General features: G+C 32.9%; 1 protein-coding gene and 1 long non-coding RNA gene across 7 annotated transcripts; both read left to right on the forward strand.

Annotated features, from left to right (window-relative positions):
• The first annotated feature begins 315 nt into the window (after nucleotides 1-315).
• LOC122578278 lies at nucleotides 316-5450 on the forward strand. 6 transcript variants are annotated; one of them, XR_006320495.1, is made up of 13 exons: nucleotides 316-524; nucleotides 647-772; nucleotides 944-994; nucleotides 1081-1117; nucleotides 1266-1401; nucleotides 1554-1623; nucleotides 1934-1979; nucleotides 2306-2526; nucleotides 2652-2811; nucleotides 2889-2934; nucleotides 3217-3352; nucleotides 3717-3832; nucleotides 4759-5450. It is a non-coding gene; the product is annotated as an uncharacterized LOC122578278 (long non-coding RNA). The 6 variants fall into 6 exon arrangements; XR_006320494.1 differs by having other exon boundaries at nucleotides 1319-1401; nucleotides 1545-1623; XR_006320498.1 differs by having other exon boundaries at nucleotides 1319-1401; nucleotides 3217-3357.
• A 3067-nt stretch (nucleotides 5451-8517) lies between these two features.
• LOC122578277 (pentatricopeptide repeat-containing protein At5g46580, chloroplastic) lies at nucleotides 8518-13009 on the forward strand. Its single transcript, XM_043750199.1, has 3 exons — nucleotides 8518-8605; nucleotides 8831-9946; nucleotides 11675-13009. Exons 2-3 carry the CDS (start codon nucleotides 8846-8848, stop codon nucleotides 12725-12727), a joined length of 2154 nt encoding a protein of 717 aa, XP_043606134.1. The 5' UTR covers nucleotides 8518-8605; nucleotides 8831-8845; the 3' UTR covers nucleotides 12728-13009.
• Nucleotides 13010-13579: the final 570 nt, after the last annotated feature.

The raw sequence follows: 13579 nt of genomic DNA on the forward strand, positions 1-13579 counted from the left end.
TGAATTAACTTGCAAGAATGTGTTTTACCCGTTTTAATGACAGACATAGAATCAGTTTTGCTGAAAAATCAGCATTGCGCCTCTGAATTCAAAAATTCATATCTAGAGTTCTACTTCATCTTTTTAACCCAATCCAGTGGCAAAATTTACTTAACACAATAACCTGCATTTTCTTTTTAGGACTCGACAAGTGAAAATTCTGTCATGGAAATGTTTAACTCGTTTCAAACTCAGGGACAAAATCTCTCCAACTTTGTTCTTACTAACATTCACCAAAATCTATCATGCAACCCAACTAAAAACCCCTAAATTAATTAAATTAAAAACCCTAACTTGTATTATATAAATTAACTCATTTTTATGAAAATCCCTAAATTTCCCAATTCAATTTAATAGCAAGAACCCTAATTTTCTAAAGGAAATCAGGTTAAATGAAAATTCGGTACTTTAAAACTTTGGATATATACATGTGAGTGTGTGTGTATAGATATTTGTTCTGACAGTATTTGAAGAGGAGAGAGAAGGTGATCTTATACACTTTTATTTACTCTTTTGTCTCCAGGATCAAACTCACAAATCAAATAAATCTGATTCTTTATATTTTTCTAAACTTCTTGTATACACTTTTACTTTTATGTTGTTTTAGGAACTAGATCTTGATTACTATGAAGAATTTTAGGTTGAAGTTTGAAGATTAAAGAGAACAAAAAGATGGTCTTCATTAGAGGTTAAGAAAATCAAGTAACACCTCACCTACTGCTGCTACTCTACAGTAAGTTTAATTTATCTTTTATGATTTATGATTTTTTAAATCAGAGTTTCAAAATAAAGATTTGATGTATCTTTTATTAATTAAGTATATGTATGTGTATTTGAGTTTCTATTTTGTTAATTCAATCTTTTACAAAATTTGCTGATTTAATCATTTATAAAATTATTGTAGGGTTAGGGGTTATGGAAGGTTGGTCGATCTGGTTTTAGCTTGGATTTTCATGTGGGTATTATTTATTTATAAGTTTTATTTCATTTGGATATAACTTTATGTGACTAGCATTTTTATTGCATCATATATTGTGGCAGATTCAGGATTATGCAAAGAAATTTGAAGAAATCTAAGGTATTTTTTGTCATAAAGTTTTTAAATTTTGTATGTTTATAGATTTGAAAAAATACGTCATTTTTATTATAAAGGTTTTGAATTTATAATCTTTTTTTGAATATTTATGATTGGAAAGATTTTGATCTTTTATGTTTTTTATTTTCAGATTTCAAATACCAGTATAAGCCTAAGTGTGTGTATTGTGATTGGTTGTGACAGGAAGGATGTAAAGTTCGTGTGAATGAGAGAGATTTAACAGAGCCAAACATGATTGTAGGCGAATTGTTACAACCCAATTTGAGGTAGAATTTGATTTGGCTTTTCTATAGTCTATACAAAATCAAAAAATTGGACTGATGTTGTGTGCTTTGAGTATTCTTCTGATGGGAGTGTTAGTTTGCTTTTATTCGGTTTCTTCAATAATGTTGTGTGCAATTTTTGTGAGGTTGAGTAGGTCATTGAAGTTTTGGTTCGGGATGGTGTTAAAATATGCCTCACCAAGCTTGAAGGTTGCTTTGAGATTAGTAAGTTTTCAATATATATATCTCAAATCAATGAGTTTATTTTGATGCCAATAATGGACCATCTAAAAGTTATGTTTGATACTGAATAAGAGTCGATTAAGCATATAAAAGTAATCAGTTTGATACATCTAAATAAGGGTTTCTTTAAGCAGCCGAAAACAAGAAGGTATAATAACCCTTTTGCAGGAAGCTTTCGATGTTTGAAAGTAATCAGTTTGATACATCTAAATAAGTAATCAGTTTGATACATCTAAATCAGTTTGGTTAATCTGATTTCTTTTTTAAATATTGTAAATATGTCTCTTGGCAGGAAGCTTTCGATGTTTGAACGAAGAAGCTGAGCGTTGCAATAAAAGGTATTTGTGTTTTGGAGGTCAACTCAAGTTGTATCATACATATTGAGATAACGGTTATTTTCAGTCAAATTGATCATTTATAGTTATATGGGTCACAACCAGGTGGCAAACAAAAGTGGTCGAGTGAGTTGGGTTATTGATCAAAGAATGAGTTTTAAGTATATGTCGGAACCAGGAGGGTTGGGTTGACTGTATTCGGTGACTTTTACAACAATACATTGCACATGAGGTTGTCACAAAATATATAGTATTTTGCTTTGATAGTTCATTTTTAGCACTCTGTTCCAATAATTACCGATTTAATTGTGTGTGTGGTTATGCTGCAGAGGTACTTGCGGAAGAGGCTGAGAAGATTGCTTCGACACATCGTGATATTTCACAACAACAATTCTGGATACAGAGCAATGCAAAGAACTGAAAATGGGTTCTTATCTTGGTGTTGCTGCTACTTCTACAAATCCTAATTTATTCATTTATGTTATAAACCGCCAACTAGAGCAGTCAAAACCAAGCTTGCATTAGTGGGCAAGGGTTTGACTTTTGACAGGTAATCTTACTTGTAAATCTTATGTTAGTTCTTTTTATATATGAGAAACTTGTGTTGTCGTTAGCAAGTGTGATATACAAAACTCAGTTCCATGTGATAATTATTAACAGAGTTGTATTGGACAGAATTGGAGTTTTTTTAAGCTGCTTTCTAATGTGGGGTTCAAGAAGAATGATCATTTTTAATTGTTTTCAAGTGTATAGTTTCATCGGAAGTGTTTTTAGCCGTGAGATTAAAGGGCATGTGTGGAAACTGAAGGATGTAAATCCTATAAACTTTGGAACAGTGAGTCATTTGATAATATACTCAATTTTATTTATACAATATTAGATCCTTGAACTTTCCATGTTTTGGATTTACAGGTCGTATTATTATTGTGAAGTCTCAAACCCCAAGTTTCAGCAAATGGTAATTATTTCTTTTCATGGGCCTATTATTAATGTTCACTTTATTACTTTTTGGAAAGAAACAATGGTCACATTATGGTTAAAAGAAAATCCATCAGGTGAGCATCTTAGATTTGGACACGATCTTATGGTTTGGAAAAGGACATGTTATGCTTAATCAAGCCAAATCAAACATGTATACAAATTCAGTACATACTATGCTTGCAACCCTTTACCTAATTCCCATATTGTGTGTGATTTGAAAGGTCTTTTTGCTAATATTAATCGTGTTTTGTTATACCAGATCAGTCTTAAATGAGGGAGATCCTGGGGACCCAAGCCCAATCATGTAACCAGGAGTGGTCCAAAAGTTTATTTTCTCAAGGTATAGACATGGAGATTGAGAAGGCAACATCCAACATCTACCCACCTCAGATTTGGTACAGTTGGGTGCATTACGTTTGTTTCTTTTTGCTCGTGTTTACGATAACATGTTAGTGATAGCTGCAAATATGTAGAAGTTAAATTAATGGTGCCCAAAAGCCGGTACTCATTTGGTTTGTTTATTTTAGCTTGTGTTTGTGGTACTCTACAAATAAGTAGAAGTTAAATTAATGGTGCCTAAGAGCCGGTACTCATTTGGCCCATTCAAAACAAGATTTAGTTTGCATTTGAACTGGGGCAAGCAATCTGTTTCTTTTTCTTTTTTGTCCACATAGAGTAAGAGGTCTTTTACCGTATATGGTTTATAATTTTTCTTTATCCTGTTCTTTATGTAAGAGTTCTACAATCCTGTTTGTGCAGCCGCATATGAGAGCTCAACTCATAAGCTCAAGGATGTTCAACAAGCTGGTCATAACGAAAGGTTGGAGGTCGGCATACATGGCAGATATTCTATTGTTGAAGGATCAAAACAGGCGGTAGTTAACAAAATGAGTGTTTATAGTTTATTTATTTATTGTCTTTTTAAGCTTTCTCCATTTATAGTTATACGGGTCACAACCAGGTGGCAAACAAAAGTGGTCGAGTGGGTTGGGTAATTGATCAAAGAATGAGTTTCAAGTATATGGCGGAACCAGGAGGGTTGGGTTGACTGTATTCAGTGATTTTTACAACACATGAGGTTGTAGGGGTTGTTACATATTTCTAACTATACATGTGCTTCAACAAGTCAATTTATCAGAGATGGCAAGTGGGTTCCAACAAGTCAATTTTGAGATGGGTTGTTTTAGGTCAGATTTGGGTTGCGGCTGGGTCAAAAACATTATTTGACCAAAAGATTGGTCAAAGTTTACTTCAAAGATTTCACTATTTTGATGGGTTGATAAACATATTTTATCACTATTTTTATATTGTTATATATAGTTATATATCATCTGTTCTTGAAATCTGATTATAATATATTAGTATGATTTATGAAAATATAAATTATAATATATTAGTATGTTTTATGAAAATATAAGATGTGAGTTCAGATGGGTTTGTCATAATGATGGTTGTTTTATTGGTTGAAAGTAATCTGAGGTCTAGGGTGTCAGAAATCAAGAATTTGATTTAGTTTTAAACAGGGGTGACAAAATGGGCGGGTCAGTTGGGTTGGGTAATGGGTCAAAGTAGATACAGGTTAAAACTTTGTAGTTTTAATGGATGTTAGATACAGGTCAAAGTAGACAAAATGGGCGGGTCAGTCGGGTTGGGTAACGGGTCAAAGTAGATGAAGGTTAAAACTTTGTAGTTTTAATGGATGGTAGATACAGGTCAAAGTAGACAAAATGGGCGGATCAGTATAGTTAGAATTGTTCGTCTTCATTTGTATTTACAGGGTGCTAAAATACGTCATTTTTAGGGTCTTAAAGTGAATGATGATGGAGTGGACATCATAGTGAATGTGATTAACTGGAAAGATATCAACAGAAGCGTGGATGTCTTTCTATATAGAAATGCTGATTTTGAGTGTGCTGGTATATACATGAAAGTATATATTTCCTTCAAATTGAAAAAGAGGTTTTAGGCATAAATGGGCCATATGGTTTAAATTCGTATGATTTTGAAACAATCATTGATGGGTTTGTTGAAGTGAAGGACATGGAGGAAGCAGAGAACTATGAATAGCATTTCTCATAAAGGTTAGTGCAAATCAATGTGTAAGAGCAAAAGAAAAGGTTTTATTTGATTTAGAGGATGTTAACTGTGGAACCAGTTTCAATGTAATACGTCATTGGAAAACACATGGACATTGTATACAAATGGTCATTTAAGCAGAATATGAGTAAGTGAAAACTCGATCAAATGCTAATGACGAAAATCATGTCGAAGATGAAAGTGACACTGGTCACGAGGTAGTTATGAAGGATCCAAGTGCACTATATTTTTTTTGTTAAATAAACGACGTAGTTGTATATTATTTGAAGAGTTAAATTAGAATTGGAACAACTTAAGCATAGGAAAAAGGACTTGGAAGCTGATTGTTAGTAGATATTACTTTGAAAGAGACTCTATTGCTTATGGTTTAATGCTCTTGTGGACAATTCCTTGAAATAGTGTGGTGAAAGTTTTTTAGCGCAGGTCTTAATAAGAATGAGACCATTCAATATCTTTACAAACTTAAACAGGCTGCCCTTAAATTATAAGCATAAATATTAGTATTAATCAATCAAAAGAGAAACTATAAATTTCGATAGAAATATTTAAAGTTAAATCACTCTTTGATTACATAATACCTCCGAAAACTTCTTTAATGATCTTATTTAACTGTTACCCAACTTACAAAAAACAATTTTTTAAAATCTAGACGCTTTTAGTTAAGTACTTCATCAAATTAATTTGTTTTGTTTTAAAAAATTGTATAAGAGGTATTTAATAGATATAAAATTTAAAATATAGTTGTGTTGATGATGGATATACATTTTTTAGCCTATTTACTAATTATGTTATTATTATGTCTTAGTAATTGGTTTTTATCTAATATATTAAACTTCCAAAATAATTATTTTATTTTCTCAAATATAATTTTGTATCAATTTATTAAAATCGATTTTTAAAAACTTACCCGCGTTTTTCGCGGGATAAAAATCTAGTAATTAAGGTAAAGATGGAATGAAGAAAAGATAAATAATGAAAAGTGTTGGTGGTGGAATTGTGATTCAAAAAAAAAAAAAGAAGTGTCTGACAACTTTTCTAAGTGCCACGACCCAAATGAGTTTTTGTTGGTATTTTACCCGCTATCCACTAAAGTTCCAACTAAAATAATCTCATATTCAAAAATAAAATACTAGGAAACTATTTTAATGTCAAAACTATAATAGAGGTTAATTTTCATTAGCTTAATAATATAGGATGTTACACAATGGATAAAATATAGAAACATATTAGAAATACATAATGGTGATCTTATTGCAATTTTTTTGACAGACATGAAATATATATAACCTGGAGGGTATATGCAATTACAATATATATCTATTTATATAAAGTTTAATGTCTTAATTTTATTATATTTTCTTATGTTATGTAGTAACTAGTAATAACAATTAACTTTTTTTTTTTTATAAATAATCACAGATTTGGTATTGCATGTTGTGAAAATAAAGAAAATTAAAACTATAAACCGTCAAACCGGTCAAATCGAACTGATATACATGGTTTGGTTTGGTTAAACAACACACTTGGTCTAATTTGGTTTGCTACATATTGAAACCAGAAATGCCGGTTTGGTTTGTGATTTAGTCGAAACCAGACCACAAACATCCATACTTAGGTCATAATCTAAGCAAATCCAATTAATTCTTATAATCACGATTTTTCACACACCATCAATAACATAACTATAAAAAGTAGGAAAAAAATTCATAAAAAGGTAATATTTTTACTCAAAATTCATAATAAAGTGAACAAATTTTGTTTTGTGTCTATTAAAAGTATTTCATTTCTAAAAATTTCTCAATAAAGGTAATATCGTTAATTTTGATCGTTAGTTATCCGTTAAATGTCACGTCAACATGCCACATCATTGATTTCACACGGGCATATGAGCTAGATATTCAAGTACATCCAAACATCACCTTCATCTACAAACATCACCATATTCCAAGGACACCCAAATTTGTCAAATTCAATTAATTATCAAAAATTCATCCATATTCCTCATAAAAATTCATTAATTTTCAAATTCCTTATAAGAAGTTTACGCAAATTTTAAAGTTTCCCATTAATATACATCGCACACTTTAAAGATCTTTGAATCCATACACTAATGGCTGTTGGTACAATTTTAACAAAGTTTACAACATTAGGACTAACTTCAAAGAACAATACAGGGTCTGCTACTTTTATGCCATCCAACTTTTTTTTTTTCTTTTTTTTTTCCAAACACTCCAATAAACAAAATTCTGACGAATATAGATCTGATTTTTTTAGTCCCCATTGTATTAATTGGAAAATGAGACTCTTAACTTAATGATCTAATCTACTCAGCCAGCAGATTCCGGTAACGGGAACAATAAAAGATTATGGTGGCATCAGCGGCAGCAGATTCTGACAACCTCAAAATCTTAAACGATTTTATGCCATATCTCAGTTTAATTGCGGTAGTAATTAATTCATGCCACTTGTGTCATCTTGTGAGTTATTAATTGCCATCCAATCTTAAACAATTTGTTGCTCGATAGTCGATATTCATTTTTGGCAACGCCGTTTTTGGCTGCCGGTGGGAAACCCTTCAAGCTATACGTATTCTGAAATAACGATTTTTGCAAATGAAGCCATAATTTGATTTGTTTTGATTTGTTGATGATGACTGATGATTCTTTAAAATACAGAGAGTTTTATTGTTAACAATGTATTATTAAGGTTTTATGAATATGTATCAGTGTGTATACATTATACATATGTATAAATGTATTTGTATGTAATTTTTTTTGAAACTTCATAATTTGATTTTCCGGCGAAGCTCTGGCGGTGGCAGGGGGCAGTACTGGTGGCTGGATTCTTCAAAAGGAGAAATAGGTGTGTAGTGAAATAAAAATAAAGGGTATTATCCAGTTACATGTCCACCGTCCACGTTAGCTTTTTCAATGACGTGACACTTAACGAAAGTCTGACGTTAAAAACTAACGATATTTATTTTTTGAACAGTCAAAGAAGAAATATTATTGATAATAATAAGAACTAGCGAGAAGCTAGGAAATACAAATCATAGTAGAAAATGAGAAAAATTACAACTAAAGGAAAAGTTGACATCACAACTAGAAATTGAAAGAGCTCCAGTTGTTTGCTGATCTATTTGCAATCCAAAGAAAACTAAGGGATTTAAGCTCTTTAAACGCGTACCAGAGAGATGGGGCTTTGTTGTTGAATAACAAATGGTTTCGGGTCTTCCAAATAATCCAACAATATGCAAGAACAATGATATTACCTTTATTGAGAAATTTTTAAAATTAAAATCTTTTTAATAGACGAAAACAAAATAGGTTTCGTTTATTAGGAATTTTGATTAAATTGGTTAACTTTTTTATGGATTTTTCCCTAAAAAGTAAAACGAAAGTGCAGGGTATTTTATGTACTTTAATACAACATAGAGACTAAAAACATAAATCTGCAAAAAATGAAAAACCCTAGCAAAAGCCTTCAGTCACTTCACTGTTCTGTTTTCTGGACTTAACCAAATCGGACCCTTTCTGTTTGATCCGTTTCAGGTTTCATTCTTTACATTTATATATATGTGTATATATATATATATATTCATTCATTTTCTCGAATATCTGTATGCATAAGAGTTTCTTTAAGCATTTGATAGATACCCCATTTGATAGACAATAATATAATTATCATTTTCTTCCTTAAAGATAACTGCTTTAGGCGTCATACAATTTATTTTTCATTTTTGTTTTATTATTATTATTATTTATTTGTGGAAACAGGATTTGGGTAGAAAAATGAATCTGAAGTATTTGTTATTAAGACTGCCGGTTAAGAATGTGTCCAGGTTTAACAGTAGACGAACCCCGTCATGGAATTATAGAGAAATTTGCACGGCTCGTTGTGTTTCCCCTGTGTTTCATTTGACTGATAGTTCTAGGACCGAAAACTGTAAAACCCGAATGGGAATTTTAGTATCGGGCAGGTTTGTTCACTCGGGTGTAGAAGCTAGTTTTGTGAGTACGGAGGAAGATGAAAATGCGATTACGAATGAGTTTTTATCGCGGTTTGTGTGGATAATGAGAGGGAAACTTAATGAGGCTTATGCTGATGCTAGTAAGAAAGATATTGATGCTATGCTTCAGCTTATTGTTGGGAAGGTTGTAACGGAAATGGATGAGGGACGACTTGGGGAGAATATCGAGTCTGCGTCAGCTTTGGCTTCTGAGGATTTCAGTGAGGATTTGTGGAGAACGGTTTGGGAGGTTAGCCATGTTGTGTTGGAAGATATGAAGAAGGCGAAAAAGAAGGAAAAAATGAAGACTTATCTTCAGTCTGAAGAAGTGAAAGAAATGACAAGGTTTGCTGGTGAGATAGGGATTCGAGGGGATTTGTTGAGGGAACTTAGGTTTAAATGGGCTCGTGAGAAAATGGAGGATAGTGAGTTTTATGAGTCGTTGGAGCGTATGCGTCAAGAATCTAAGGAACTAGAAGTAGAAGAAGACACTCATGAAGATATGAAACCAGAAGAAGAAACAGAAACTCTGGAAGCTTCTGAAAGTGATATCGAGGGAGAAAATGTTGTTAGTCAGGGAGTTTCTTTACCAAAAAGAAGTGGAAAGATAAAATTCAATATTTATGGTCTTGATCTTTCGAAACCAAAATGGGCGGAAATGGCTGAACAAATCCATGAGGCTGGAGCTGGTATATGGCAGCAGGAACTCAAGCCTATTACCGGGAAATGCAAGATTGTTACAGAGAAGATACTTTCGTTGCAAGTAGATGATGACCCTTCACCACTACTTGCAGAATGGATTGAGCTAGTACAACCTAGCAGGGTCGACTGGATTACTCTGCTTGATAGATTAAAAGAGAAGAATTATCAAGTGTATTTTAAGGTATAATATTCTTTTCTTTTTTTTTGCTCCTTTTTTGGTATGTAATAATTTGAGTTAGCCTATGCTTAACTCAACAATCATTGTTATGTTGATTATTATTGCTGTTTTTTTACATTTAATTTCACCCTTAATAATTCTCATAATTCTCCAGATATTAAGCAAATGGAACACAAAATCATATTTTCACTTTTCCCTACACCATTTATGAAATTCTTTTCTTAAACGTGATTTGCCGAAACTTGGAGGAATGGATATGGGAATTGGTACATGACTCTACTACTAATGAATATAAAATGGAGAAAGGAATCCGCCAAGGTGATCCCTTATCTCCATTTCTTTTTTTAATAGTTGTGGAGGCATTGCATGTTTTGTTAATAGAGGCAGAGTCAGAGGGGACAATGACCTTTGATTTTACACCTATAATATGCAGATGATGCATTATTTATGTGTCATTGGTCTGTTCATTGGGCAAAATGTCTGATTTGTTTATTAGGGTGTTTTTATACAATATCTGGTCTCAAATAAATCTGGCTATAGTGCCATCTATGATATTGGTGTTTGAAGTGACGAAGTTTAAACAATGGCAAGCTCAATTAAGTGTTTGGCCGGTAAACTTCCTTTACCTACTTTGGTCTAGCGGCTGGAGCTAAGATGAGTAGAGTGTCAAGTTGGGGACTTGTCATGAAAAAGTTTCAGAAAAGGTTATTTAGATATAAGTTGCCGATTTATGAAAAAGTTTCAGAAGAAGTTATCTAGACGGATATGTGGTCTTATATATTGAAAGATGTTCATTAATGTGAAGGTGCCGATTCATGGAAATGGTCGCTTGATGTGTCTGGTTGTTTCTCTGTGGCATCGTTAATATTTCTTATCGACAATATTTATCTTCCTCATCAATCCTTGGAGACGGCTTGGAGTAAACTGCTCCTGCGAAAAGTCAATATTATTTTATGGAGGCTTTTATTGGATAGATTACCAATAAAACTTAATCTTGATTCTGAGGGCATTGATCTTGATTTTGTGCTATGTGGGACATGTGGTGACAAACTAGAATCCATAATTTATGATTTCATGTTTTTTTTAGTTGCAATACTTTCATATCTCTTTGGGTAGAGGTCTTTGAATGGTGTAACTTGGGAGGATATCAGCTACAGGTACTGACAGAGTGACAGGCATTGTTTCGGCTCCTTTAGTTAAAGCCAGAGACAAGCTACACAGTAGAATTTCGGATGTAATCTTCAGAACTACTTGTTTGGTAATTTGCAGAATTCTAAGATCAAAACTTTGAGCCCTGAAAAAATGCAGACCCTTACTCTTTCATTCCTTTGGATATTAAGCAGGAGCAGAAGTAAAAGTATGTCCCTAGTTTGGGACTGGTGGTGTAACTATCCGAATGCAGGAGCCATTTGATAAATAGGGTATTGGGTGGTCTACTAGGTGTTACAGATATGTGTTGCAGTTGTCATATTTGGATTTTTCATTTTGCCTTGCATACCCACCTAGCTCCTGGCTAGTCTTTGTTGGCTGTAAAACCATCAGCTATTCTAAAAATATGAAGTTTTGTAGTTTTTTTTATGTGCCATGGTATATACAATATGTGGTTTTTAAGGTCTAATAGTGGGTTCTTCTCAAACTTACATGGTATTAGTTCGGATCTAAAAGATACCAATCTTTTTTTCCTATTTGTTTTTGTTTAAAACTAATCTGATTTTCTAATTTGCTTTACAGGTTGCAGAAAATCTACTTGATGAAGTATCCTTCCAAGCTGATATAGGTGATTTTTCACAACTAGTGGATGCCCATGTCAAGCATAACCAATTTACTGATGCCGAACGAATTATCAAGAAAATGAATGAAAAAGGCATCGTACCCGACATTATAACAAAGACCAGTATGGTTCATATGTACAACAAAGCAGGCAAGCTTGATCTTGCAAAAGAAGCTTTTGAAAGCCTGAAAACTCAAGGGTTCCAACCAGACCTTAAAGTTTACAACTCAATGATTATGGCTTATGTCAGTGCTGGTGATCATAAAAAGGTTGAATTGTTATTGAGAGAATTAGAGCAGAAGAGTTTAAAACCATCAGAAGATACATTTTTAGCATTACTCAAGTCATTTAGTGAGCATGGCGATGCAACTGGAGCAGAAAAAATTGTGGGGAGAATGGTGTTTGCTGGTTATCAACCGAGTCTCAAGTCAAACACGTATCTTGTTGAGGCTTATAGTCGGGTTGGCCACACCGATAAAGCAAGAGAGTATTTTGATGACATTATCAAACTCGGGTACAAACCCGATGACAAGTGTATTGCCAGAATGATTGCAGCTTATGCTCATAAGAATTTATTGGATAAAGGGTTGCAACTCTTACTGCAGCTCGAAAAAGATGGCATTGAGCACGGTGTTGCCACTTATGCTGTGCTTATTGATTGGCTTTGTAAGTTGCAATTGATTGATGAAGCAGAAGACTTATTGGGAAAGTTTGGTGAGAAAGGTGTTTCTCCTCCACTTGATGTTCATATAAGCCTTTGTGATATGTACGCTAGGGCTCGGGAAGAAAAGAAAGCCCTTCAAGCTCTTGGAGTTCTCGAGGCCAATAAGGAGAAATTGAGGCCTTATGATTTTGAGAAAGTTATAAGTGCTCTTTTAGAAGGTGGATTTGGACAAGATGCCGAGAGAATGCATAAATTGATGATAGATCAGGGGTTTAAACTATCTGAGCAGCTGACAATGAGCTTACAAGCTTCTCAAGTAGTGGGTCATGGGAGACGATTGAGGAAGTAGTTTTAGATAATTTAAGTTGCTGATTTTGTCATGATTCATCTTCTGCTACAGTTTTACCATCATGAACTGAGAATGGTAAGTCATCTTCACAGAAGAAATTTGCTGTTATTTGTTAGAATCAATCAGAGTTTCATAGTTGTTATTTGTTAGAATCAATCAGAGCTTCATATGTTTATGTAACCTACATTATATGTGGTCTTCGTTATGATGTTACAGTATTTTTGTTCTGTTATATTACTAAAAGTTAATAATGCGAATTAACAGCTACTGCTGTTTAAAGTATATTCTTGGACCTGCTTTAGTTTCTAATCTATGATTAATAATGCATATCTTATGATGATGGTTATGTGCAAAAGTTCTGTTTCATGTCTTATATTCGTCTGCCCTTCTGCTCAATGGCCATGAAGCCAAAACTGCTCAAAAACAAGTTTTAAAAATGGGCCAGATAGTCTCTTATAAAGAGCACCTTTCAATGACATCATGAATCTGAGTTGTCAATTTATGGGCCAGATACTATAGTCGTTTACTTCATAATTACTATGACTCTACGAGTCTATAATTTATTCAAATATTTGAAAGAAATAAGTTGCAAATATCGTTATAAAAATAAAATAAAAATGGTAACATAGGATGAAAGTTCCTTGATCTCTTTTTAACACTTTTCTAAATATTTGTGCTTAGATAATTTTATTATAGCTGTACTAATATTGAGTTACCGAATTTAATTACACCGTGGCTACGTATTATTATTATTATTATTATTATTATTATTATTATTATTATTATTATTATTAACATATTTGTTTAGTAATAATTGGATTATAAGGAGCTTGTAGGTCATCACACTCAACA

Source organism: Erigeron canadensis, chromosome 8 (genome assembly GCF_010389155.1).
Source record: "Erigeron canadensis isolate Cc75 chromosome 8, C_canadensis_v1, whole genome shotgun sequence".
NCBI lineage: Eukaryota > Viridiplantae > Streptophyta > Magnoliopsida > Asterales > Asteraceae > Erigeron > Erigeron canadensis.

Bases quoted from the DNA above. Each gene is read 5' to 3' on its own strand.
- LOC122578277 (XM_043750199.1), top strand. From the start codon at position 8,846: ATGAATCTGAAGTATTTGTTATTAAGACTGCCGGTTAAGAATGTGTCC. The intron at 9,947-11,674 runs GTATAATATTCT...TTTGCTTTACAG, and splicing joins ATTATCAAGTGTATTTTAAG to GTTGCAGAAAATCTACTTGA.